Source organism: Babylonia areolata, chromosome 5 (assembly GCF_041734735.1).
Source record: "Babylonia areolata isolate BAREFJ2019XMU chromosome 5, ASM4173473v1, whole genome shotgun sequence".
Lineage (NCBI taxonomy): Eukaryota > Metazoa > Mollusca > Gastropoda > Neogastropoda > Buccinidae > Babylonia > Babylonia areolata.
In genome coordinates, this window is record NC_134880.1 from 23,123,152 (window position 1) to 23,149,432 (window position 26,281).

General features: G+C 40.0%; 2 protein-coding genes across 2 annotated transcripts in view; both read right to left on the reverse strand.

Moving 5' to 3' along the window:
* Positions 1-288: 288 nt before the first annotated feature.
* LOC143282229 (solute carrier family 22 member 15-like) lies at positions 289-16,048 on the reverse strand. Its single transcript, XM_076587829.1, has 11 exons — positions 15,901-16,048; positions 9,243-9,433; positions 8,709-8,812; positions 7,374-7,500; positions 6,217-6,419; positions 4,573-4,899; positions 3,907-4,041; positions 3,300-3,313; positions 2,781-2,901; positions 1,185-1,257; positions 289-498 (listed from the first exon to the last, which is right to left on the reverse strand). The coding sequence occupies exons 1-11, from the start codon at positions 16,046-16,048 to the stop codon at positions 295-297; spliced, it is 1,647 nt and encodes a 548-aa protein (XP_076443944.1). The 3' UTR covers positions 289-294.
* A 6,963-nt stretch (positions 16,049-23,011) lies between these two features.
* LOC143281991 (organic anion transporter 3-like) overlaps positions 23,012-26,281 on the reverse strand; it is a 35,108-nt gene continuing 31,838 nt past the window's right edge. The window contains exon 12 of the mRNA XM_076587376.1: positions 23,012-25,940. Coding sequence (XP_076443491.1) covers positions 25,737-25,940 — 204 coding nt within the window. The 3' untranslated portion in view covers positions 23,012-25,736. The remainder of the gene's footprint in view (positions 25,941-26,281) is intronic.

Sequence of the window (26,281 nt, forward strand, 5' to 3'; positions counted from 1 at the left end):
AAGTATCTGTATAAAACATCGAACATGGTAACGAGTTGTATAACGCTTTTTGGAATGATGAGTTTCTTCACTGCTTGTGGCGAAAAACAAAATAGAAAACACCGAAATTCATAACATGAAACTTCATTACCAATGCCTGACAATGGTATCATACCAGTCAACAAAAACATCATCATCACCACCACCACCACCACGACCATGACTTCCATGGATACTGTTAAAGGGCAAAACGAAGCGGAGACAATAAAACGCAGCCAAAGCGAAACGTGACAAAATGGTAAAATTGTATCGTCGTCAGACTGATGTAATTTCCGATTTCTGCTTTTCATTCTGAGAGCGTGGAGATACTTTGTCTGGAGCAGTGATGTACAGCTCCATGTCCTCAATGGTCTGGGGAAGTTCTCTGCCACAGGTCTCTGGCAGCATCCGCATACAGACAGGCAGCAGAAGGCAGCACACTCCGAAGATAGTGCCCGGTGCCCAGGGAAAGTGTCGGATCTGGAATTTGGAAAGAGACGTTTTGAGAAAATATTGGGAATGAGGAAAGAAAGTTTGTTTATTTGTTTATAGTCTGTTCATGTAAAATGATGATATTAGACTGTGAGGAAAGCAAGGAAGGTGACAAAGAATGTGAAGAAAAGGGAGGATGAGGAGAAGGGGATAGAATGATGGAAGGAAGAGAACTAAGAGGGAGAGGAGGAGAAGGATAGGATAAAGATGGATAGGACAGGATGACGACAGGTGGTGATGCAGGACAAGGAGGAAGATAAACAGATGCATGAGAAACTGGAGGAAGGAAGCGAAGAACCACGAGGCAAAGGACAAGGAGAAAGTGGGTGGAGGAAGAACTGGATTATGAGATGAAGGAAGAAGAAGAAGAAGAGGAAGAAGAAGAAAAAGAATCGCAATATCATGAAAAGATCGACGACGATGACGAAGACGATAAGGAGAAAATGCACGCGCGCGTTTGTGTGTGTATGTGTGTGTGAGTATATGTGTATATATGTATGAATATATATATATATATATATATATGTGTGTGTGTGTGTGTGTGTGTGTGTGCGTGTGTGTGTGCTCGCGCACGTGTTCATTACGGTTTGCAACTGCATTTCCTGCTTCGCAAACGATTTCACGTGATCACCACGTATTCGCTCATCTTGAGTATGTATCCATCTGTGTCTTACCAAGGTTCTAGAGTATGGGGCGACTGTACCACCCACTCTGCCCGCCATAGATGCCACTCCCAGACTTGCATTCCTGAAAATAGGGAAACAGGAGCCATGAACTTATACTGTTTGGACGAAACCAAACTATCCACACACACAAAACAAACAAATAAACGAAATACAAAAAGAAATAAAAAGCAAACCTTGGGCACATACTGACGAAAAGACAGAGGGGTAGAGATTTAGATTCAGATGATTTGTTCATTTAAAGCCATTGCCCCATATAAGAAGAAGGCGATGACAAAATTTAACATGCGTCACTATAATTATGTGTGTATAGACCACAAGTGTAATCAATTACCACACCATTTAGGATACAAGTGTCTTTTTTTTATAGTTAAAGTGCTCTACATGAATGCAAAACTAAACCGTGCATAGTATCTTAAGTATTCAAAGACATCAATAAACATAGTCGGAATATACATGGATATGTACAATATTTCTTTGGAATGAATTTATCTCAAAGTCCTGTAAGGGCAGGACATTTCAAAACAATATGAACTTTATTCTCTTTGGATTCCTCACACAGATGACATGATAATTATGAATGGTTTGCAGATTTATAACGCTATCTGAGTATTTTTACGTAAGAAAAAATAAATCTGCATCTGGTCAGAGTAAGCCACAGATGTCTGTTCCAGAGAGTTGTGATACCTTAATAACAGACAACAATACATTCTTTGATCTGCTAGATAGATCTCGAAATGCAGCAACAAAACTCAAACGAGAAGAGAAAAATAATCTAAGGTGTTTATAAACATTAACGACAGGCATCGTAATGCTATCATAAATCCAATTTCCCTTGCTGCGATGTAAAGACCTTTTCTGAAGATGGTAATTGCTTTTATCCAAAATTACCCGTACCTGCAAATGATTATTTAAATTTTCAAATTGTTTAACTGCATCAGTAAACCAACGGCTGTCTCTGAAAGCAAAGGTTTGTCGTCAACGAGAAAGAAAAAATCAATAATTCCAAGAGGTTATTCTTTATTTTTATCCAGATTACATCGGATTTCGTGGACTCTTTGAGAGAGAAACTTTCCCCAACATATGTGTTGGTTCCCTTCAGCTTTGAGAGGGGGTCGGGGTCAGCATTTATATTTTTTGACAGTAGAAGGGGCTGTGAGAGACTTAGAGACACAGAATGACAGACAAAGAGAGAACGGCAGAGAGACAGACAGAGGGAATGAGTACTTTGTGTTGTCACGAGATGTTCAGATGTGTGAAGTAAGAGCACAATGAAGGCAACGGTGACGGCACACACACACACACACACACACACACACACACACACACACACACATTTACACACACAAAATTTACCATCACACACACACACACACACACAACTTAACATCATGAAATATATTTTGACATTGACTTCCACACACACACACACACATATGCATGCTCACACACACATGTAAAGACACACACACACAAACACACAGAAAGACACACACATACACAAAGACACACACACACAATCCCCCCCCCCCCCACACACACACACATGGACAGACGAAGACAGGCTGACACAGAGTGAAACAACACCTCAGGTTGGTAGGAAACTGCTCAGGAGTGTACATGAAGAGCGTTCCGAAGGAAGCAGTGATGGCAAACTTGCCCACAAGTGATAGCACCACCACCGCTATGGTGGACGCTCGGGTGTCACCTGCAGCCAATCAATCAACCAAACAATCAACCAAACAATCAGCCAGCCAAACAACTAACCTACCAATCAGTGCAGTCACCCAGCTTCAATTAATTGATTAATCAATCATCAATCAATCGATTAACTCATCAGACAGTCACCCACACACTTTGCAAGCCAGCCAGCCAACTGATCAGTGCAGTCATCCAACATAGATCAATCAGTCAGTCAGTCAATGAATCAGCCAGTCAGCCAGCCAACTATCCGACCAATGCGCCCACCAGTTAGATAAACCAGCTCAATCAACCAGCCGACTCTACCAACTCAACCAGCCAACCAACCAACCCACCAAATAACCAACCAACTAATCACGGGTACGACTGTCAAATGATTAGCGCGCTGGATTTTCGCCCGACTACGATCCCCGTTGCACCTGTTGGGTTGAGGGTGGATCTTCCACGTCAACATATGTGTAGACCTGTTTGTGTGAATCTGACAACAGTCACCTGCAAGTGATGGCAAAGCCACAGAGGCCAGCAGTGATAGTCCCGCCAGCACGTGAAACGCGGCGCAAGGTCTTTTCCGACCGAATCTGAAAACGAACGAACAAACGAACGAACGAATCAATCTAGCACAATCATATTCTAATATAACATAATGAAAAGACGTTAGATGATAGCATTCTGGCTACAAAAATAAACCCAAATATAATAAATGTATAATGAATAAAATACCAACATCAAGAAAAGATTTAAAGTTAGCTGGTAAAATAAATAGCAAGAGTGAAAGAAAGAAGGTAGGAATCAAATGATAGAAAAAAGGGAAAAACGAAATAAAAGGAAAAAAAGAAAAAAGAAAATGAAGAAAGTAAGATGGAATGAAAGAAAGAGAAAAACGAAAACATGAGACAGACTGACAAAACATCAACAACAAAACAAAAAGAAGAAGAAGAAAAAACAACAAATATTATTACACTAAAGGCGAGGACACATACCACTCACACATCACCTCACACAATACACAAACCTTTCCACCAAGTAGAATGCAACGGGAGCGGTCGGCAGTTCGACCAAAGCGCTGAGGGTAAACCCCAGGTACATGTCGTCAGCAAGGTTCACTGACGTCATAGACAACCCGTAATACGTCAGAACATTCACAAACCTGTCATTGAAATAAGTAAAAACACTTTGTCAGTGAAATACTTATTTCAAACTGCCAGACGCACAGTAAAACAAATCTGAATAACAAATATGGCGGAGATATCTATTCCATCTGCATTTGAAAAACAAAAATGTATTTGATTATTGTTCATCCACAAAACTGAAGCAGGAACTCAATGTAGAGATGAAACGGTTACAGTGCAGAGAGGTAAGTCAGACGGAAGAATATCCACAGACGGGGTATATATACAAAGAGAGAGAGGAATTGTTAGTTGACTAAATGGGTTAGTATGTATGCATGTCAACATGTCAACATATATGCAAGTTCGTAGTTATCCTGATATTATGTATGAGGCTGGCGATGAAAACAAATGCGTTGGGATAGGAAAGGGAAAGAACTATGCGAGAAAGCAAACAGACATGTGCTTTTTATGACTTTAAGGTAGTAAAAGATCATCATTGCAAAATGACGACAAATGGGACAGGTCATTATCATCACACTGCACTGAAATCGGTTTCAAGGAAGCCTCACCACGCAAAGCCATTGATCACAGTACAAATGAAGACGTGTTTGTGCCTGAAGAAGTCAGTGATTCCGTATTTGGGCAGGTCCTCTTTGTCACCAGACGCAGAGTGACTACCCAGGAGCGAGTTGGGATTCTCTCCGGGAACCTCAGATGCTCCGTTCTTCAGGTCGTGTCCTTCATCAGAGGTGTGTTGCCTCAGAACCTTGGTTCTGAAGACGTTGAGCACGTCCACCTGGCTGACTTTGTTCTGAGCTGCCGCCTTCTTCAGTATCCGCTCTGCGTGCTCCACCCTGCCGTTAGCCACCAGCCAGCGGACTGACTCCTCCAGGAAACTGGAAACATAAACGACTGGATGATCAAGGTATTGTTAAGAACGAGATAGACAGCAAACAGACAAGTGTAGATGCACAATATACAGAGATAGGGTTACCAAACCTGCTGGACAGTGTGTTTTCTGAAAGCAAGTATATCTTCAATTAGGAGATAGGTAGGCCAGCTTTAGACATGATTTACTGACCTTTTGGGAGTTGGAAGAAATATGTTTTGGCCAGGATCTGTTCTTCCTCTTTATAAACTCCACCAAGATACCCGCAACTTGTCAGGTTATGTGGCCCATGGTCAAGTCTGGAAACATTCGTCTGTTCTCCAAAGGTGGTGAAAATGGTTCGGTCTGACATCTCTCTCTCTCTCTCTTTGTTGTTGTCAGAACAGATTTCTGTGTGTGAAATTCGGGCTGCTCTCCCCAGGGTGAGCGCGTCGCTACAGTGAGAGCGCCATCCATTTTTTAATATTTTTTTCCTGTGTGGCGACATTCTGACTAGAAGGACCGAAAACAACGATATGTCTTCAGCATTTCAAGTTAGGAACGATTTGTGAATATAGAACGAATGGATATAGATGTGGATGCATTCCCAAATTGATAAATTGAACCACCTCAGTGACATCCTCTCAGATTCTCAGAACTTTAGAGTATTTTCCATTAACTATTCCAAGAGATGGTATATTTCAAAAATAAAATGTTGATGTCCAGTTACACAAATTACTCAGTCCATAAACTCAATATTTTTTCTTTCATGTCATTGAGGATTAAAACATACAAAATAGTTGGTGACCTATATTAGGAGAAGCATATACGCTTATTCTTTTATCCAGCTTTCGAGAGCATAGAAAAGAAAGGGAAATATAGAAGAAAGGAAAGGAAATGAGAAGAGAACAAACAAGAGGAAAAACAATCAAGGACGAGAAGAGAGAGAAAAAAAGGAGAAAGATAGACAAAGTGAGAGAGAGAAGGATATCTACATTCTGAGAGTATGAGAGAGAAACAAACACACAGGGACACCAGACACACACACACACACACACACACACGGCACGTCTAATACCACTCAAAGTGAAAAGACGTTAAATTAATGAAAGAACACAGAGGGAGACAAACACACACACACACACACACACACACACACACACACACACACGCAAGAGGGAGACGAACACACACACACACACACACACACACACACACACACAGAGGAGGAGAACAAACCACTACCTTTCCATATCACCAGAAAAAACAACAACTGAACCCTGCGAAAAGAAAAACAGAAACAAAAAGAAAACAGGCGGATACGCATACAAAACCAGACCCTCACCAGATCAGCAGAAAAGTGTAAGCAGAGAATCCAGAGATGATCAGCTGGAGGTAACGCCAGGGGAGGTGCCTCATCAGAAAGGACAGCAGTCCCAGCAGGACCATGGCACAGCCCCATAGGATGTTGTAGAACACCATGTGGATGTAGCGGCATCTGGCTGGCAGAATCTCCATGCCTAGGATGACGCCCGTCAGATCAAATCCCTGCCATGAGTGAGTGAGTGAGCGAACAAGTGAGTGAGTGAGTAAGTAAGTAAGTCAGCAAGCCAGTCAGTCAGTCAGTAGGGAAGTAAGTCAGTAAGTGAGTGAGTAAGTGATCGACTGAGTGGTTGGTTGGTTGAGTAAGTAGGTACGTACGTGAGTGAGTGAGAGTGGGTGAGTGAGTGGATGGCTGAGTGAGTGAGTGAGTGAGTGAGTAAATGAGTAAATAAGCAAGCCAGTCAGTCTGTCAGTCAGTCAGTAGGAAAGTGAGTAAGTCAGTAAGTGAGTGAGTAAGTGATTGATTGGTTGGTTGGTTGGTTGAGTAAGTAGGTAAGTACATGAGTGAGAGTGGGTGAGTGAGTGGGTGGTAGACTGAGTGACTGAGTGAGTATTTGTATTTGTATTTCATTTTATCACAACAGATTTCTCTGTGTGAAATTCGGGCTGCTCTCCCTAAGGAGAGTGCGTCGCTACACTACAGCGCCACCCATTATTTTGTATTTTTTCCTGCATGCAGTTTTATTTGTTTTTCCTATTGAAGTGGATTTTTCTACAGAATTTTGCCAGGAACAACCCTTTTGTTGCCGTTGGTTCTTTTACGTGCGCTAAGAGCATGCTGCACACGGGGCCTCGGTTTATCGTCTGATCCGAATGACTAGCTCCAGACCACCACTTAAGGTCTAGTGAAGGGGGAGAAAATATCGGCGGCTGAGCCGTGATTCGAACCAGCGCGCTCAGATGCAATGAAATGTTGTAGCAAAAACAAATGATGAAACAAATCACAATCTTACTTAGGACAAAATGCTAACAACCTACATCGACGAATAAATGAATGATTGAATGAATAAATTGTTATTGACGAATAAATAAATGGATAGATAATAGATAAATGCATATACAAATGAATAAGTGAATGAATGAATAAATGAATAAAACAAATGTGCCCACTAAAAATACCTGCTCAAATGCCCCGAGAAAGAACCGGAGCGAGATAAAAACGACAAAGGATGGAGCGAAGGCAGTGGCCAGTCCAGTAAGCAACACACCCAGGCCATTCACAATGTGAAGAGGTTTCCGTCCGTACCTGTGTACATGCAGTGGGTCATGGAAATTTAATAATAATAATGATAATAAAATGCAGGTTTACATAGCGCAGTACCCCTATCTCAGATGGGGCTCACCACGCTTTATAATAAACTATAAAAATTTAAAGACTAAGTTACATAAAATATGCACAAGGTCAACACAGTCAACACATAACATTAGCTAAATTATACATAATAGACTAAGTGACATAAAAACATGTAATTAAAAGCAGGCACGCAAACAACAGCAAAACAAAGCACATCACATTCACCATAGTAAAAAATAAACACCAAGGAACCAGGCATCACGAAAAACACACCAAAATAATCACAAATACACACAAATCAACACAAAGAGCACATTACACAAAAATTTAAAACAGAACAAACGTCTCTGCTTCACAACTTTCTTTTAACGAACACGTTTGGTTCTGCTCTGATTTCATGGAACCTGGGATACACAACAATGAAGCTAAGCACGACATTTCCGCATGGCACCCCACTGATGATGATAATGATGATGATGATATGGATACTTATAGGCCGCCTATCCTCGGTCAGAGACCAAGCTCTGAGCGCTTTACAAACACGGGGTCATTTGCACAACAGGCTGTACACCTGGGTAGAGCTGACTGGCAGCTGCCACTGGGCGCTCATCATCCGTTTCCTATATACTATTCAATCAGGTTCAGTCACGCGCGCGCGCACACACACACACACATGTAAATTTTTTTCGCATATGACGTTTTTTTTAGTTTTTTTTTAAACGCCACCATGCAGGCAGCCATACTCCATTTTCGTGGGTGTGCATGCTTGGTATATTCTTATTTGCATATCCTACTGAACATTGACATGGATTACTGGATCTTTAACGTTCGTATACTTCCGCGTGCATAGACACACGATGGGGGTTCAGGCACCAGCAGGTCTGCACATATTCGTGTTGTCTCCATGTTGTTTACTTGTCTGTGTTGTGATAATGCACCTGGCCAAATTTATCTAATTTGAGATAATAACGTTATTGTTATCCTATCTTATATGTTGACCTGGCAGATCGGAAAAAATCTCCACCTTTAAACCGTCCAGGTGCGACGGGTGTGGGGGATGGGGTGGGGGATCAAACTCAGGAAGAAACTCGGGAGAGAACCCAGCGCTCTAGCCATCTGACCACTGCACCCGTCCAACTGCAAAACATTCAGAAACTGACCTGTCTGCCAGGGACGTAAACACCACGGCCCCCACCATCATCCCCACCGTCATCACCGTTTGGGACACGTCAGTCAGTGCCTCCTTCTCACAGACCAGGCCCCACTGAAAGAAGATGAACGGTCAGGTGACAGTTGCTGACATGTCTATCAATCTGTTCTTTAAATGACATATTCTCACGTCAGACGTATTCCTCTTTCAGTCCGTGAATGCTAATGTTTCATAAATTTCTCATCCAAGATTTGACGTGGTTTTTTTAATAGTTTTTTTTCAAATAACTTCTGCGCACAGTCAATGTGTATGAGGCATGTTTGTATCACAAACAAAACTTTAAACAAGGATCATGTGACAGATTACGAAAAAAAAAGAGGCAAAAACAGAAAAGAAAAAAAAGAAGCAGATATCCAAGGATGCCAACTCATTTTCACAACAGCATTCAGTTGCATTGCATTGCATTGCCCTGCACTGTACCGTACTGTATACTACACTTTACTATAATATCTACAGACCCAAACAGCTGCTAGAGATTTCTAACCTCGGAAACCACAGAATGGTCACGCGGGTCAGCGAATACCAGACCATCAGGACATGGCGTTTCCGTTTTCTCCCCTGTGAAGTTCACCGACGTCACACTACAGGTTCCATACGTCACATTCGTGACGTCAGGAGAAATAATGTGTGACGTGTCGTTAATGGCTTCTTTGCACTTGTGTTCATTCATTTTTCCTGAAGAAAAAGGAAAGCAGTCAACAAAGTGAGCATTCAAAACGACAGCTGTCTGTGTAAATTGATGAAAACAAAATCGCATTCAAACGCTGCATGTATTATCGAACTGCTGAAAGAAGACAAAAAAGAGAGAGGGATATCTATCCATATATATCTGTGTGTGTGTGTGTGTGTGTGTGTGTAAACATATCATATATATATATATATATATACATATAAAGGGACAGACAGATAACGATAATGAATTATTCAATAGAACGCCACGGCCCCATTTCAAGGGGGTGATTTACAATAAACAATATGTAGCCTATCAAATACATGTCAGCCACACACGCCAAAAGCCAGTTTGCAATAACGAGAGGACACACACAGACACACATACAAAGACAGACAGACAGACAGACAGAGAGAGAGAGAGAGAGAGAAACGAAACGAAACGAAATTTTATTTCACCAGGGTAATGAGAGAGAGAGAGAGAGAGAGAGAGAGAGAGAGAGAGAGAGAGAGACAGACAGACAGACAGACAGACAGACAGACAGAGACAGAGGATGGCAAGTGGTTTTCGCAAAAGCCAGTTTGCAATAATGAGAGGATGGAGAAGGGGATATCATGAGCCTTTAAAGTGTAGCTGATAGCATTTATCTCTATAGGTCAAAATCATTTGTGTCTGTATGTGTGCATGTGCATGTGTGTGTGTGTGTGTGTGTGTGTGTGTGTGTGTGTGTGCGTGCGTGTGTGCGTTCGTGCGTGTGTGTGTATGTCTCAGTGTGTGTGCATGTGTGTATGTGAGAGATACATAGATAGATAGATAGATAGATAGATAGATAGATAGAGAGAGAGAGAGAGAGAGAGAGAGAGAGAGAGAGAGAGCAGACGAGGTGATCACATACTAATACCATGATAATGTCCTGTCACAAGTAACACTCTTTTTTGCCATTTGTTACACGTAGGCAGAGAGATGGAGAAACAGAGAGAGATCGAGGCAGCCACAGAGACAGAGCCACAGAGACAGAATGACATGGAAAGAGAGAGAGAGAGAGAGAGAGAGAGAGAGAGAGAGAGAGAGAGAGAGAGAGAGAGAGCAAGTAAGTCATAGTTTTATTTTGTGTCATGAAATAATTACACTATCTATGCTTTTGTCAAAACGCACTGTCAACTCAAAGTCATCTCTATGGAGACCACCAACAGCGCTTTTCCAATCAATTTTAGATGATTTTGTTTACTGGTCTTGAACTTAGGTGCCTTGGAATGGCGTGCTGGTCCTATCCGTGACAAAGCGATGAGTGGGAGATCAGCCTTCTCAACGCGGACCGTCGGGGTTGGTTGGGTCATGAAAAACTGAGGAACAGCCACTTCAGCATAGAGTATTGACTGCACGGGTGCACAAGTTAAACAACAACAACATCCAAGCTGTGGTTTGACAGAATGTTCGTGAGGTTTTTGTGGTGTGCCGTGCTGTGCTGTGCTGTGCTGTGCTGTGCTGTGCTGTGCTGAGCTGTGGTGTGTTGTGCTTTACTGTGCTGTAGTGTGCAGTTCTGTTCTGTGCTGTGCTGTGCTGTTCTGTGTCTTGTGTGTGTGTTGTCTTCAGTTTAACGTCTTTCCACTTGAAGTGATATTAGACGCGCGTGTGTGTGTGTGTGTGTGGCTCTGTGTGCGTGTGCGTGTGTGTGTGTGCGCCTGTGTGTGTGTGTGTGTGTGTGTGTGTGTGTGTGTGTGTGTGTGTGTGGGTGAAAGAAATTTGAAGGACAATTTCGACTGTCTTTGAATGATTCCATTGCCAAGCGAAATGTGAGGTGTTCAGTCTAAAAATAAACACGTTAATGCGACGATTACCATCTGTGATGCTAATTACCATGGAGATGTACGTAAGCATAAGTCAGAGTCATTAAGGTGTGTGTGTGTGTGTGTGTGTGTGTGTGTGTGTGTGTGTGTGTGAGAGAGAGAGAGAGAGAGAGAGAGAGAGAGAGAGAGAGAACTGACGTTTTAATGCTGACAGGGGAGAAGATTGGAAGAATGCAAATGCGTGTAAACATAATTCTAACCTTATTACTTATTCCTCTTCTTCTTTTTCCTCGTCTTCTCACTGTTATTATTTTTAACCTTACTTTATAACACTGACTTCATTGTTTTATTTCACAATCGTTCAGACCATTCAATTCCTTACCAGCCGATGTTTGAGCATCTTCTCACAAGAATACAATCGCCGTCATGTACTCATATACGCACAGACACAAATAAAAACAACATGCAAAGCCTTCAAGACTCACTTGTGCTTCACTTTTTATCCAGAAAAAAAATCATTATTAGAAAAAAAAAAAAACCCGGAAAAAGTGACATTTAAAAAAATCGTTGTAAAGTGCTTTGTGTTGAATATGATATATAGAATAAACTTTGGAGAAAAAGAGAGGCATGTGAGCGGGATGGAACTATGCATGTTCAGTTCTGAAACAAGACTGATCCCCACTGCTGAGGTGCATCTGACGTCATTTGATTAACTTTGATATTTAAAGCAATGTTGACGTTTTTTTCATCATGGGATAAAGAGACGTAATTGTAGTTGACGTAATAACGCCGTTTAAATCATGTTTTTGTGTGTTTTATCATATCTCGACTATTCTTTTTCGGCGGTAAAGGAGACGTTGCCATCGCTTCAAGCACATCGCAACACACGGTAGATCTCTGGATCTGCACGAACCTGTCTACAATAGGCTAAAGAAATGATCGATTCAATCTTTCTTTTACTTTCACCCCAGTTAATTCAGTGTCCACTTTAGAATATTTGCATGCAGTAAACCGTCGATGATGAAGTTAGTATCACTGTGTGTTCTGTCCAGAATTTGTATTTATTTCCCTTTAATTGAACAAGAGGCAAAGCCTTCAAGACTCACTTGTGCTTTGTGCTTTATCCAGTAAAGGAATCATGAGGAGAAAAAAAAGAGATTTTAAAAATCATTGAAAAGTGCTCTGTATTAGATATGATATATGAAATAAGTTTGGGATAGAGAGAGAGAGAGAGAGAGAGAGAGAGAGAGAGAGAGAAAAGGCCAGAGGGATGGAACGAGGCTTGATCAGTTCCCGAGCAAGCAGACTAATCCCCAAGGCTGCACACATCTGACGTCAAATGACTAAATTTAAAACTTAAAGCAATGTTGACGTTTTCTTCTTTCTGTGATGAATAGATGTAATTGTAGTGGACGTAATAACGCCGTTTAAATCATGTTTTTTGTGTTTTATTATATCTCGATTATTCTTTTATTTCGGTGGTAAAGAAGACGTTGCCATCTCCTTCAAGCACATCGCAACACAGGGTAGATATCTAGATCTGCACAAACCAGTCTACAAGGGCTGAAAGAAACGATTGATTCAATTTTTCTTTTATGTTGATTCCAGTTAATTCAGTGTCCACTTTAGAATATTTATGTGCAATAAACACGTCGATGGTGTAGTTAGTATCACTGTAAGTGTTCTGTCCAGAATTTGTGTTTCTTTCCTTTTCATTGTGAACAAGAAACAGGAGGTCATGCCGTCTTCGAGCAGAACGTACCTTCTAGTGGGCCAAACACAGTGGAAAGCGGTTTCGAGAATTTTTGGATTTCGGAACACATCTCAAAGAAATAAACCAATGATGAATCGGAAATACGGCTTAATTCGGGAGACTTACAACCTGTTATTGGTATGACTGTGAAGATTCTTGTTCATACTATATTTAAGCCAGTTTTGGTATTGGCAGGCAAAGTATTTCCAGAGAAAATGAAATGTTAAAATTCACCACACACACACACACACACACACACACACACACACACACACACAGCTGAACACTGGGTTAAAACGTAGACTCACTTTGTTTACCCAAGTGAGTCAACAAGAAAGAAGACAGGCAAGGCCTTCAAGACTCACTTGTGATACACTTAAAAAAAAAAAAAAATCTAATCGTGAAAATGTGTTCTGTATTTGTTATTATAAACTTCGCGTTAAAAAAAAAGAAAAGAAAAAACGTCCTAACCAGATTCGAATTAAGTCCCCTAACATTAATTACAGAGTAATTTCCCTTTTTTACTATCTGCACCAAAACGTTTGCAAAATAAATAAAACTTCCATCCTTAGGAAAAGAAGTTCCTGTTTTAACCAAAAATAATAATAATGACTGCTCTTGTTGTTGGGTCAGAATATCAGATCAAAGTGCCAAGTTTAGGGAATACAAAAAATATAAATATAACAGTAAATGCAGTTTGCATATAATTAGGCTTCATTTTTTATTTTTTTGTGCCCATCCCAGAGGTGCAATATTGTTTTAAACAAGATGACTGGAAAGAACTGATTTTTTCCTATTTTTATGCCTAATTTGGTGTCATCTGACAAAGTATTTGCAGAGAAAATGTCAATGTTAAAGTTTACCACGGACACACACACACACACACACACACACACAGACAACCGAACACCGGGTTAAAACATAGACTCACTTTGTTTACACAAGTGAATCAAAAACGAGGTCATGTCGTTCTCGCCGATTCAAAAATGTTGCATCTTTTGTTTTCTTTCCCGAACATATGAATGTCTAAGTCCCCTTTTTAACCTCACAACTGCAACAACACGAAAACAATGCAAAATAAACAAAGAAACACAGCATTGCAAACAATGAAGACATTGTTCTTGATCATGTAAAGTTGCCCGTGAAATAACGATATAATTTCTCGTAACTCAGTGGGTTTTAAAATTTTTCGGATTTCGGAACGAATCTCATCGAAATAAACCGTTAGTGATTCGAAAAACCCCCACAAAAACCCAGCTTAATTCGGGAGACTTACAAACTGTTATTGGTATGACTGTGATAATTTTTGTCCATACTATGTTTAAGCCAAATTTCGGACTGGCGGACAAAGTATTTCCAGAGAAAATGTCAATGTTAAAGTTTACCATGGACGCACACACACACACACACACACACACACACAACCGAACACTGACACACAAGTGAATAAAAAATATGTTAACCTGAAATTCGTGGAGAGTCAAAGAAAATTGTGAATCACGATTCCACACATGTGCAGGCAGGTAGACGGATTAACAAAAATAAGAGGAGTATGTGCATAAAGAAATAATTAAAACGGAAAATAATATGAAGGAAGAAATGAATTCGTAGAGGAGGAACAAAAAGACGACGATGTAGAAAAAAAGTAGCAGCAGTAGCAGCAACAGAAGAAGTAGTAGTAGGAGTAGCAGTAACAGCAGCAGCAGCAGCAGCAGTAGTAGTAGTAGTAGAAGAAGAAGAACAACAACAGTACAAGGACAAGACATGTGGTAAAGAATAGAAACTCACACACACACACACACACACACACACACACACACACACACACACACACACACACACACAAAGAAAAAAAGAAAAGAAAAGAAAAAGAAAAGAAAACAGAAAAAAGAAAACAAGAGGCAAATCCTTCAAGACTCACTTGTGCTTCGTGCTTTATCCAGTAAATGATTCAGGAGGAGGAAAAAAAAAGATTAAAAAGTTTGTTAAAAAGTGTTATGTATTAGATATGCTATATAGAATAAGCTTGTGGAAAAAAAGAAAAAGGAAAAAAAAGGCAATGCAGCCGAATCGAGCCATGCATGTACAGTTCCGAAGCAAGCTGACTAATCCCCACTGTTGCTGCGCATCTGACGTCATGTGCATTAATGGAATATTTTGTTGTTTTCTTATTCCTGCGAGCACTAAGCGTCATTGTATTAGACGTAATAACACTGTTTAAAGCATGTTTTTTTGTGTGTGTTTTATCATATCTCGATTATTCTTTTATTTCACCAGTAAAGGAGACGTTGCCATCACTTGAAACATATCGCAAAACGTGGTAGATGTCTGGATTTGCACGAACCAGTCGACAATGGGCTGATGAAGAAACGATTGATTCAATTTTTCTTTTATGTTCAATCCAGTTAATTCAGTGTCCACTTTAGAATATTTGTATTTAAACACATCGATGGTGTTGTTGGTATCAATGTTGTGTCCAGAATTTGTATTTCTTTCCTTTTGATTGTGAACAAGAACAACGAGTACATGTCATCTTCTCACCAAACACTTCTAGCAACTCAATGGGAAGCGGTTTTTAGAATTTTCGGATTCTGGATCGAATCTCAACGAAATAACCTGTTGATGATCCGGAAATATAGCTCAATTCTGTAGAGTTGCAACATATTATTGGTATGACTAAGGAGATTCTTTATACTATGTTTATATGTAAATTTGGTGTGTTTTGGTAGACAAAGTATTTCCAGAAAGAATGGCAATTTTAGAGTTTACCACGGACTCACAGACAGACAGATACACACACACACACAAACACAGAGAGGCACACACACACACACACACACAGAGAACCAAACACTGTGTTATAACATAGACTCACTTTGTTTACACAAACGAGTCAAAAAAGAAAAAGAAAACATAAAAAAGACACAGATACCAATGAAGACGATGGCCATCATGTTGAACGCTGCTGGGAAGAGGCACAAAAACAGCATCAAGAGCTGAAGGATCTGGAACCGCCCTGGCCAACCCAGCGTTATCAGCACTGCGTCAAGAACTTGGCTTGCTTCTTTGTCCTCGTCCATCTCAATGACTATAATAATAATAATGATAATAGTAATAATGATAACATAATAATAATGAGAAGAAGAGGAAGAAAGAAGAAGAAGTAGAAGAAGAAGATGACGAAGAAGAAGAGAAAGAAGAAGAAGTAGAAGAAGAGGAAGAAAGAAGAAGAAGATGTGGAAGAAGAAGAAGAATAGAATGAATGAATGAATGAATGAATGGACACATATTGAGCCCCCTTGCATCATTTTTGATACATGGCGTAAAACTGAAATGGTTCCAAATCCGGATCATTCACAGCACAACCGCAACGAACACCCTGCTATTAAAGCGTGAACATTTCTACAGAAAGCAGAAGTACTTTTTGTAACAGAGAACCAGAGGGCATTCAACATGTTTAAAAAATCCATATCTTAGATGTAAGTCCAGGTTTATTTTTGAGATATTTGCTAAAGAAAAATGTACAAATGCTCATCGCTTGAAACTGATTAGAAAGTTATTCCCTTTTCGGAAAATCGCAAGATGCAAGATCAAATGAGATATTTGACTATTATATTATTTGCTAAACATTTTCTGTACAAATTCACGTGAGACAGAATTGTTCTGGTTTCCAAAGATTCCCACAGCAGTTGCGAAACCAGTTTAAAATAGAACACATCGAATATGAGAATTTGTATCGTTATACATTTTCAGAAAAAAATGGTTGAATCGCGGACTTCTTGTTAACAGTTTCATATTAATATGTCTTGGTTTAAAAAATACATTAAAGAACTGCGAAAGGGTGTGACTAGAATCCAATTTCATGTATGTATGTATGTAATACATATGAGATGTAATGTATGCACGCGTATTGATTTACATATTCCCAGTCTGAATATTGTTGAGTCAAAATCAGTATGTTCGCTTCCCATTTAACATACGCAATTTTATTTTTTTTTTATCTACTTGTTTGTTAATATATTTTGATTGCTCAAAGTAGGAAGAAATGATAACACAATCTATTCTCTTTCCAAGTTTCTGTCAGTCTGTGTCGGTCTGTGTCGGGCTTCTCTGGGTCCTCCCCAACACCTACGGGTGTTTATCTTTCTTTTCTTCGTAAGTGAATGACTGTATGTGTTATTTCCTTTTCTTACTCTTTTTACATTTATTTCGTCCTTTTTTCATTCATTCATTTAAAACAAAAATATCAAGTGTGTATGTGCTATTTCTTTTTCTTACTCTTTTTACATTTATTTCGTCCTTTTCCCCTTCATTTATTAAGAATATCCCATGTACTAAATATGACATATGTATGACGTATTTGTGATTTTCGTTTTTGTGAGAAAAAAACTATAAAAGATTATATTTTCATGGACCTTATGGCTAGTAATGTGAATAATATAGACCCAGCAACTAATATTCTTCGAGGTCATGTATATAGTTAAACATACAAAAATGCCCACATAGGTTAGTCGAGTTTCTTGAGTTCGATACCCGTCGGACCTGGTGGGTCAAGGGTGGAGATTTTTCCGATCTTCACCGTCAACATATGTGGACACCTGCTGGTGCCTGAACACCCCTTTCGTGTGTATACGCACGCAGATCAAATACGCACGTTAAAGATCCTGTAATCTATGCCAGCGTTCGGTGGGTTATGGAAACAAGAACATACCCAGCATGCACACGCCCGAAAACGGAGTACGGCTGCCTACATGATGGGGTAAATAATCAGAACGGCCATACACTTAAAACTGTTACACGTCTGTGTGGGTGTGTGCGTGACTGACGTGATTCAATGCACAGGAAACGAATGACGAGCGCCCAATGGCAGCTATCAGTCGGCTCCACCCAGATATGCAGCGTGTTGTGAGTCCGTGTTTGAAGAACGTTTAGAGTTTGGTCTCAGACCGAAGATAGACGCTATAGAAGTATCCATATCATCACCATCATCATTTTTATATTTGTACTTCCAAGTCTCCTCACAGATGGACCTTCCAAAAACAGTGTATAAGCCTTCTGTCTATCTATCGCCGCCACGTATTGGTTGACTGAATAAAATCTCTCAAAAATGGAAAAAAAGACCCACCTTTAATGCTTGAGACAGCTGAACGTGATTCTGCTCGTGTGAGGAATCGGAACAATGTGACGGTGCATAATCTCGTGATTTTCCACTGTAGTCTGTTTCTTGTGCTGATTACAGCGGTTTTTGTCCTGCTTTAGGTTCTCATCGCCTGGGCGGTGTTACTCTTGTTGAACTGCGCAGTCAACACCTACGGTTCCCTCTGTCGCAGTTCCAGCTCCAGCGATCCACATAGAAACTGCCAAATCCTAGTTGCCATCTACCAGAATAGACCCTGACCTGCTGTCGAGTCACTTCGGTAGTGGTGATTTTTTTCACGCCAAAAAATACAGTACATGAACCTTCCCGCTGATGACTATAATGGAGGTAGATGGAGGTACTACTAAATGAACTTAACACTCCATATTCATGAAAGAAATTGAAAATATGCCCTAAATTCTTCTTCTATGTATGTCCTGTGTCTTGTTACACCTCCGTTTTTGTATTATGCATGAATTTAATGTGATAAATGTTTCTCTCATACAAACAAACAAAACCCTCCCAAAACCAAAAGAACACAAAAAAGGACCCACCTTTTATGCTGGAGATGGTCAAGCGTGATTCTGCTCGAGTGGGGATACGGACAATGTGACAATGCAGACCCTGTCCTGCTGCCGAGTCACATCAGTGGTGACTTGTTTTCACGCCAACAAAATACAGGACACTAGCCTTCCCGCTGATGACTATGATGGAGACAGATGGCGGTACTACTTAATGAAATTAACCCTCCATATCTATGAAAAGAAACTGACTTTCACGAGAGAAACTGAACATTACAAATGAGTTTGGATTGTACAGGACGGTCACCATGTAGACACCAGTTTTCCTCAAGCTGGTTAGCGTGCGAGAGAGCAATGTGTTACGAGTATCAAGGGCGGCTGTAGTATGATCCGCTCTCTCTCTCTCTCTCTCTCTCTCTCTCTCTCTCTCTCTCTCTCTCTCTGTGTGTGTGTGTGTGTGTGTGTGTGTGTGTGTGTGTGTGTGTGATATTCGTGGCTTGGCTTCATAGTTAACCTTAATACGAAATAAATTGCACTGGGGGAGTGAGTTTTATGCTCGTGTTAGATATGTTTCTCTAATGGGTGTTATACATAAAAAGCAACAGATGTTCTTTTATCTGGATGAGGATATGTATGTAATATATATGCATACACATCAAACAAAAGATTTTCCTGAACACTGAATGGTTTAATGTCATTAGGTTTACAGCTCTAGTGACATGGGGGAGCAAATCGAAACAATAATGTGTGTGTGTGTGTGTGGAGAGAGGGGGAATGAATGAATGAATCTTTATTTTCCAACGGTGAAGATACTAGCACTTTGGCCGACTTAGACATCTACCATTGTTCTAAGAGACACACAGACACATATGCATATAAATGTTGTTGTACTAAATACATGTATAATGCACAAGTAGAACACAGCGTGACACTGACAGACACATCTGTACGAAACTGAGGTGAGTAACACACTACGCTGCACTACACTACACTACACAACACACACACACACACACACACACACACACACACACACACACACACACACAAGTAATGATAAAATTTAAAACACAGATGCGAGAGACATAAAAGATAGCAAATGAGGAGACGGGTAATTGGGATATGGTCAGATGGACACATTATGGGGGGGTGGGGGGGGAGAGAGGTAATGATATGTCAGTACGAAATCAGTAAGAAAAAAGAAAAGGAAAAGAAAAAAGAGTTGGGTGACGATGGTTCACAACTTGAGTATATAGAATTGTAGACATGACCAGACTAGAGTTTGTTTTCGTCAGTTATGTCCACTGCAAGGAGGGCACATTCAGATCTTTGAAAACAATACGCTATGGCGCGATACGTTATCAACTGTTTGACGCATTTCAACACAATTTGTAAGGGTTGTCAATGACAAAATTATACCAGATTTTAGGTCTGGCTTTCGGCACGCATGTACTGTCCAAGTTTCTCTTTGAATGTTGTGGTGGAAAATGGTTCTTTGAGGTGTTTGGGGAGATTGTTCCAGCAGTGCGTGCCGGGGTATGCTAAACTCGATCCATAAAGGTCTATTCTTGGCTTCAGTAGAATAAGTGTCGCATTTCGGGAATAATTTATTAGGGTTGCGAATATCATAGCAGACAATGGTTTGGTGTAGATAAGTAGGATATTTACCGAATATAATTTCATGCATAAGTACGCACTTATTCAATATTACATGCTTAGTCAAGGGAAGAGGTGCTGGCAGTTGACATTGATGACTGCGTGCATTTCGTAAAACACCATTGAGGTGTATTACAGCACGTCTGTGTACAGAATCTAGTTTTTTCATATGCACTTTGCTGCAGTTGTCCCACAGGTTTCAAACGTAATTAATTCTAGACATGATGTGAGAATGGAAAAAGAAATAGGAAGCCTCTGGACTGATGACACATTTTAAACGGGATAACAGGTAAACATTTTTTGCAACTGACCTTGATAAAAAAAAACAAAAAAACTGATATGTGATTCCCATTTTAGCTGGTTGTCAATAATGACACCAAGGTGTCGATGCTCTGCAACTTGTTCAATAGCTTGGCCATCAGTTGACAAAGTGAGCGGATCGAAGCCACGCTGGTGTTTTTGGCGAGTGGCTACAATCATGTTCTTCGTTTTTTCTGGGTTAAGGAACAAATTATTTTTTGTTCACCAGTTGGACACTTCTGTTAGGCTTGTTTGCAATCTATCATTCATGTCCTCTAAATTTACTCCAGCTGTATGATGAGAAGAGTCATCTGCAAACATGTCACATGATACTGCAAATGAGGAGATACATAATGGAAGATCACTGATATTAAGGTTCAACAATAGGGGGCCAAGCACAGAGCCTTGGGGAATGCCCATTTTAATTATTCCTACATCCGAAAAACTCCCGTTTACTAATACACTCTGTTTTCTTTCTTTTAAGTATGACTCAAAGAATCTAACAGAATTTCTATCAAGCTGATAAACCCGTAGCTTTTCAAGAAGTGTTCGATAGTTAATGAGATCAAATGCTTTCTTCAGATTTAGACGTATTATTCCGTTGATTATTTCGTTATTTATAGCTGTGAGTAGCTATCTAAGAGACTGGTGAGGGCTGTCTGACAGGAGTGTTTCGGGCGAAACCCTGACTGATTCTGATGAAGCAAGTTGTGCCGGTCAAGATATTACAGAAGGTGTTTGTGTACGTGTTTTTCAAGTGGTTTAGATAGCGATGACAGTATCGATATTGGTCGGTGATCGTTGAGGTCTGAGGGATTTTTTACTTTCGGTAGTGGTATAATTTTGGCAGTTTTGAACATAGCTGGAAAAAGACTTTTTGAAATACTGAGTTTATAAATATATGTCAAATGATGCACTGTATATATACTATATGGTAGCGATAGAAGCAGAATTTTATTGCTGAGTCCGTCACAGCCATGTGTACTTTTTGACCAAGGCTAGATATGTATTTACCGACCTTATAGACGGTTAATTCTGGAATGTGAAATGTATCTTGAGGGCTGATCCTATCTGAACAAAAAATGTTTAGACTGGCTGGACATTCATTCTGGTCTGAGTTTTGTTTTAGACGATTTGTCAAACTTTCCACGACGGATAAAAAGTGGTTGTTGAAGTCTGTTGCTGTGAAACGCTCAGATATCATTTTTTTCCAGGAAAGGACTTATTGGTCAGAGCATTGAGAGCCTTCCATATAGATGAAATATTGTCTGAGTCTGAAATGCCGCGACTGCTTCATCTGGATCGTTAGATTCATAAATATCCTTCAATGAGCATTCACTGAGACCATGGAGAAGGTGGAGTGGGTTCTAGTTCCAGCTGTTGGTATCTTACAGGCAGCTGTACACTGTATAGTGAAGTGGTCACTGATACTGGTCTGGTCTACCTGAGCGCTTTCGACTCTGGATTATTAACATAGATGTGGTCAATCAGACTTGAGCTGGATGACGTAACTCGCGTTGCCGACTGTATCACTTGATGCAAGTTAAACAGATGTATGGTAGAATCCCATGCCAGATGGGGTTTTTGAAAATCTATATTAAAATCACCCAGAATGATTATATCCCTGCCACGAGCAAAATCTTGTACTTTGTCCATCATGATAACGAGCAGCAGTGACTGTCACCGTCCTCCCATACTGACTTCCCATAACACAGTTTCACTCAAAGGACTTTCTTTCACAAAGTACGCAGCGTCTTGGGTGAACATTAATTGAAGGTTCGATCCGAACGCCAGCAGAATAGCAATGAAGATGCTGCAGCAACAGAACATCAAAACAACGTCTATTGTTGACAGACACGCTTCGTTGCACAAATCACGTCTCACCTCATTGTCCCCAGAATGAGCTGCAAACTTTGCTGTCACAACACCATGAAAATGTCCAATTCTCGCCCTCCAGTTTGCTATGTCACACATTTTGCTGTATCTTCAATGAAACTGATACTCAACAGAATCGATGCACCATGTATGCTTTGTCGGAAAACCACACAAACCGAATAAGCGCAAAAATTAGAGCTGAGCTTTCAACAGAGATTGTTGACATGCCGCCATCTTGTACGTGCCCCCCGAGGGAGAAAGAGAGAGAAAGAGAGAGAGAGAGTTCTTAAAGGGAGAAAAAGAGAGAGAGAAAGAGAGAGAGACACACATACACATACACAAGGCACAAGTTAATTTCCATGTGGATAGATAGATTCCATGTGGATGTGATGGAGAGACAGTGAAGGAAAGAGACAGAGAGACCAAACAACGCCGACAATAAACATTCACCTGAGTAGATCACACAGCCTCACGGTATTAGGATACAGAACAACTTTCTTGTAATGATTCTATAAACGCTTCTAGTTAACGTAGCTGTCTGCATTTTACATCCATCTATTCAGTCAAATATGTTCTTTTTTCTGTTTTTATTTTAGGTAATTTCACTCTTAAATGCTTTAGATTTAGCCGAACTTATAAAAACAACATCAACAACAACAAAAACCGCTTATTACTTCCTCCCTTTAGCCTTACACGACACAAACACAGGTTAACCATGACAATATTCAGACATAAACAAATTTGAAATGTTTTATGGAAACCCATTTTACTGAGACATAAACATACACTAGAAACATAATACCCCAACACCTGAAACAACTAAATATTATATAAGTGCGTGCGTCTGTGTTTACATGTGTGTGTGTGTGTGTGTGTGTGTGTGTGTGTGTGTGTGTGTGTGTGCTCAAGTACTGAAAAAAATAGTCAAGCATTGTCTGGTCAGGGGAGCAAGTTCTGTAAGAGGGGAAGTAATAATTCATCAAGTGCTCAAGGCTACTGTGGAGTTACCCCCCTTATGTTCACCAGAAGATGCTCTTCTCTGGAGTACTGCTTTCGCTATTCCTGTTGCATTGTATCAGACTGATGATTACATTTGGCCTTCTATTTTATTTCATTTTATTTTTCCCCATTTGTATTATCCCCCCTTTTGTTTCTTCTGTTTAAAATATCTTCGCTCTTCCTCTATCCTGTTATTGTCATGTTTCCTTGTTTCTCTATGACTCAAAACAGTTAATGGGAATAAATAAACTCAGACTCAAACTCTGTTTTATGGGTGATAATAAGAAACAAAAGAAAAATGTCATAGTGTAATTCGCTTCAGACAAAAAAGGGCTACAAAGTGGAAATAGTCATGAGTTATTCAACCACAAAGAGATACAAATGCTATGAATCGTTACGCAAAGCACGGAAACTATACAAGAATATTCCCTAATGTCATATAAAGTATTACAGTCTTGAGAAAATAATAGCTAAAAACGTTATGGATAGTATCGTATTGCTGTAAACATAATAAATTTCGCAAAGTCTGGTGTAGAAAAAAAAAAGTATTTGAAAAAACATCGAACATGGTAACGAATAGTATATTTTGGATTGATAAGTTTCTCCTCTGCTTGTAATAATAATAATAATGATAATAATAATAATGTACATTTGTTGACCGTTTTCCTCCCTTAAAGAGAGCTCAAAGCCCTTTACAATAAACATTAAATACATGCACACGCGCGCAATAACTCACAAAAGAAAGAAGAAGAAAAATAATTATTTAGCGCACAATAATAAAAAAAACAGATTGAGAGACTACGCGTATTACATAATTACACACACACACACACACACACACACACACACACACACACACACACACACACAAACGAAAGAGAGAGTTTGCATGGCTTATAACTGAAAAGGTAGGGAAGGTCTACGGATAGGCGTTTTCAAATAGATGTGTTTTCATATCAGTTTTGAAAGATTGAAATGAAGAGTGGCGAAGATCGTGAGGTAAACTGTTCCAGACATATATGTTTATGGAGCTGAATAAGAAAAGGAAGAATAATCGAAGGATCGGGTTTTAACACGGGGAGTAAGTAGCCGCCGTGAATCGGAAGATGATCTGAGTTGTCGACGGGGTGTGTAGGTTTGAATCAATTCTCTCAGATACTGAGGAGCAGCACCCAAAATGGAGTTGAAACAACTTTGTACTGAATGCGGGCAGACATTGGTAACCAGTGAAGAGAATACAGAAGATGAGTGATACTGTCAGTCTTTTTGGTTCTAAAGATTAATCTTGCTCCTGCGTTTTGAACTTTCTGGAGTTTTTGTATTAGGTATCTAGGACAACCAATGAGGAGTGAGTTACAGTAATCTAGTCTGGATGAGACAAGAGAGCACACCAGAGTTTGTGTTGCTTGAGTAGTAAGATGATGTCGGATGGAACTGATCTTTCGAATTTGAAAGTATGCAGCCTTGCAGAGATTGTTTACATGTTTCTTCTTTGTGAGGTTTGAATGAAACGTCACACCCAGATTTTTCACAAAATCTGAATCTCCAATTTTAAGAGAGGAAGGCAAAGAGTTGTTTATAGACAGTCTGCTTGAAGAAATAATAATAGCTTCAGTTTTACCAGCATTTAACTGTAGTTTGTTTTGATTCATCCATGCCTTAACGTCAGCAATACACCGTTGAAGTGCCCCAATGGAAGAGTCAAGATCGGAAAAAGTCGTTTCTTTGTAGAGCTGGTTATCGTCAGCAAAGGCATGGTGATTTACAGAATGGTTTTTGACAACATCGAAAAGTGGTTGAGTATAGAGAATAAACAGAACTGGTCCTAGCACAGATCCTTGCGAAACGCCATATATAGGTGTTGATAGGAAAGATTGATGGCCATTTACCGTGACTGTTTCTGTTCTGTTTTTAAGGTAGGATTGGAAACATAACAGTGCGCAGCCAGAGATGCAAAAGGAGTATCTAAGTCTGTTTAGCAAGATAGCATGGTCAATGGTATCAAAAGCAGCAGAAAGATCAAGCAGTGTAAGAACACAGATTTTACTATTGTCAAGAAATTGTGGCGAAGAACAAAATAGAAAACACCGAAATTCATAACATGAAACTTCATTACCAATGCCTGACAATGGTATCATACCAGTCAACAAAAACATCATCATCACCACCACCACCACCACCACCATGACTTCCATGGATACTGTTAAAGGGCAAAACGAAGCGGAGACAATAAAACGCAGCCAAAGCGAAACGTGACAAAATGGTAAAATTGTATCGTTGTCAGATTGATGCAGTTTCTGATTTCTGCTTGTCATTCTGAGAGCGTGGAGACACTCTGTCTGGAGCAGTGATGTACAGTTCCATGTCCTCAATGGTCTGGGGAAGTTCTCTGCCACAAGTCTCTGGCAGCATCCGCATACAGACAGGCAGCAGAAGGCAGCACACTCCAAAGATAGTGCCCGGTGCCCAGGGAAAGTGTCGGATCTGGAATTTGGAAAGTCGAAGAACTGTTTTGGGTATCTCTCACAGTTCAACCCTGTTTCTGTTAAATATATTATTTGCCCAGGTAAAGTCCTATGATGTGTCCTGGTCTGGAACCATCGTAGTTTTGTTAACTTTATTTCAATAATCAGATTTAGATTTGATTTCGAGTCTATTTTCATATGTTACGACACAATATCTGTTGTGAAATCTGTTGCGACAAAAGTGAGTAATAGAATAGAATAGAATAGAATGCAATAAGAAACGATACAATACTTCTTCTCGTTCTTCAGATGGACAATATAGAACGACATTATACCATACGATGCATCACATTGCTGTGA

Excerpts from the sequence above, each read along its gene's own strand:
- LOC143282229 (XM_076587829.1), bottom strand. The coding sequence starts at position 16,048 with ATGGACGAGGACAAAGAAGCAAGCCAAGTTCTTGACGCAGTGCTGATA. Across the intron at positions 9,434-15,900 it reads GATGGCCATCGTCTTCATTG|GAAAAATGAATGAACACAAG; the intron begins GTATCTGTGTCT and ends CTTTTTCTTCAG. Across the intron at positions 4,042-4,572 it reads GTGATCAATGGCTTTGCGTG|GTTTGTGAATGTTCTGACGT; the intron begins GTGAGGCTTCCT and ends TTTCAATGACAG.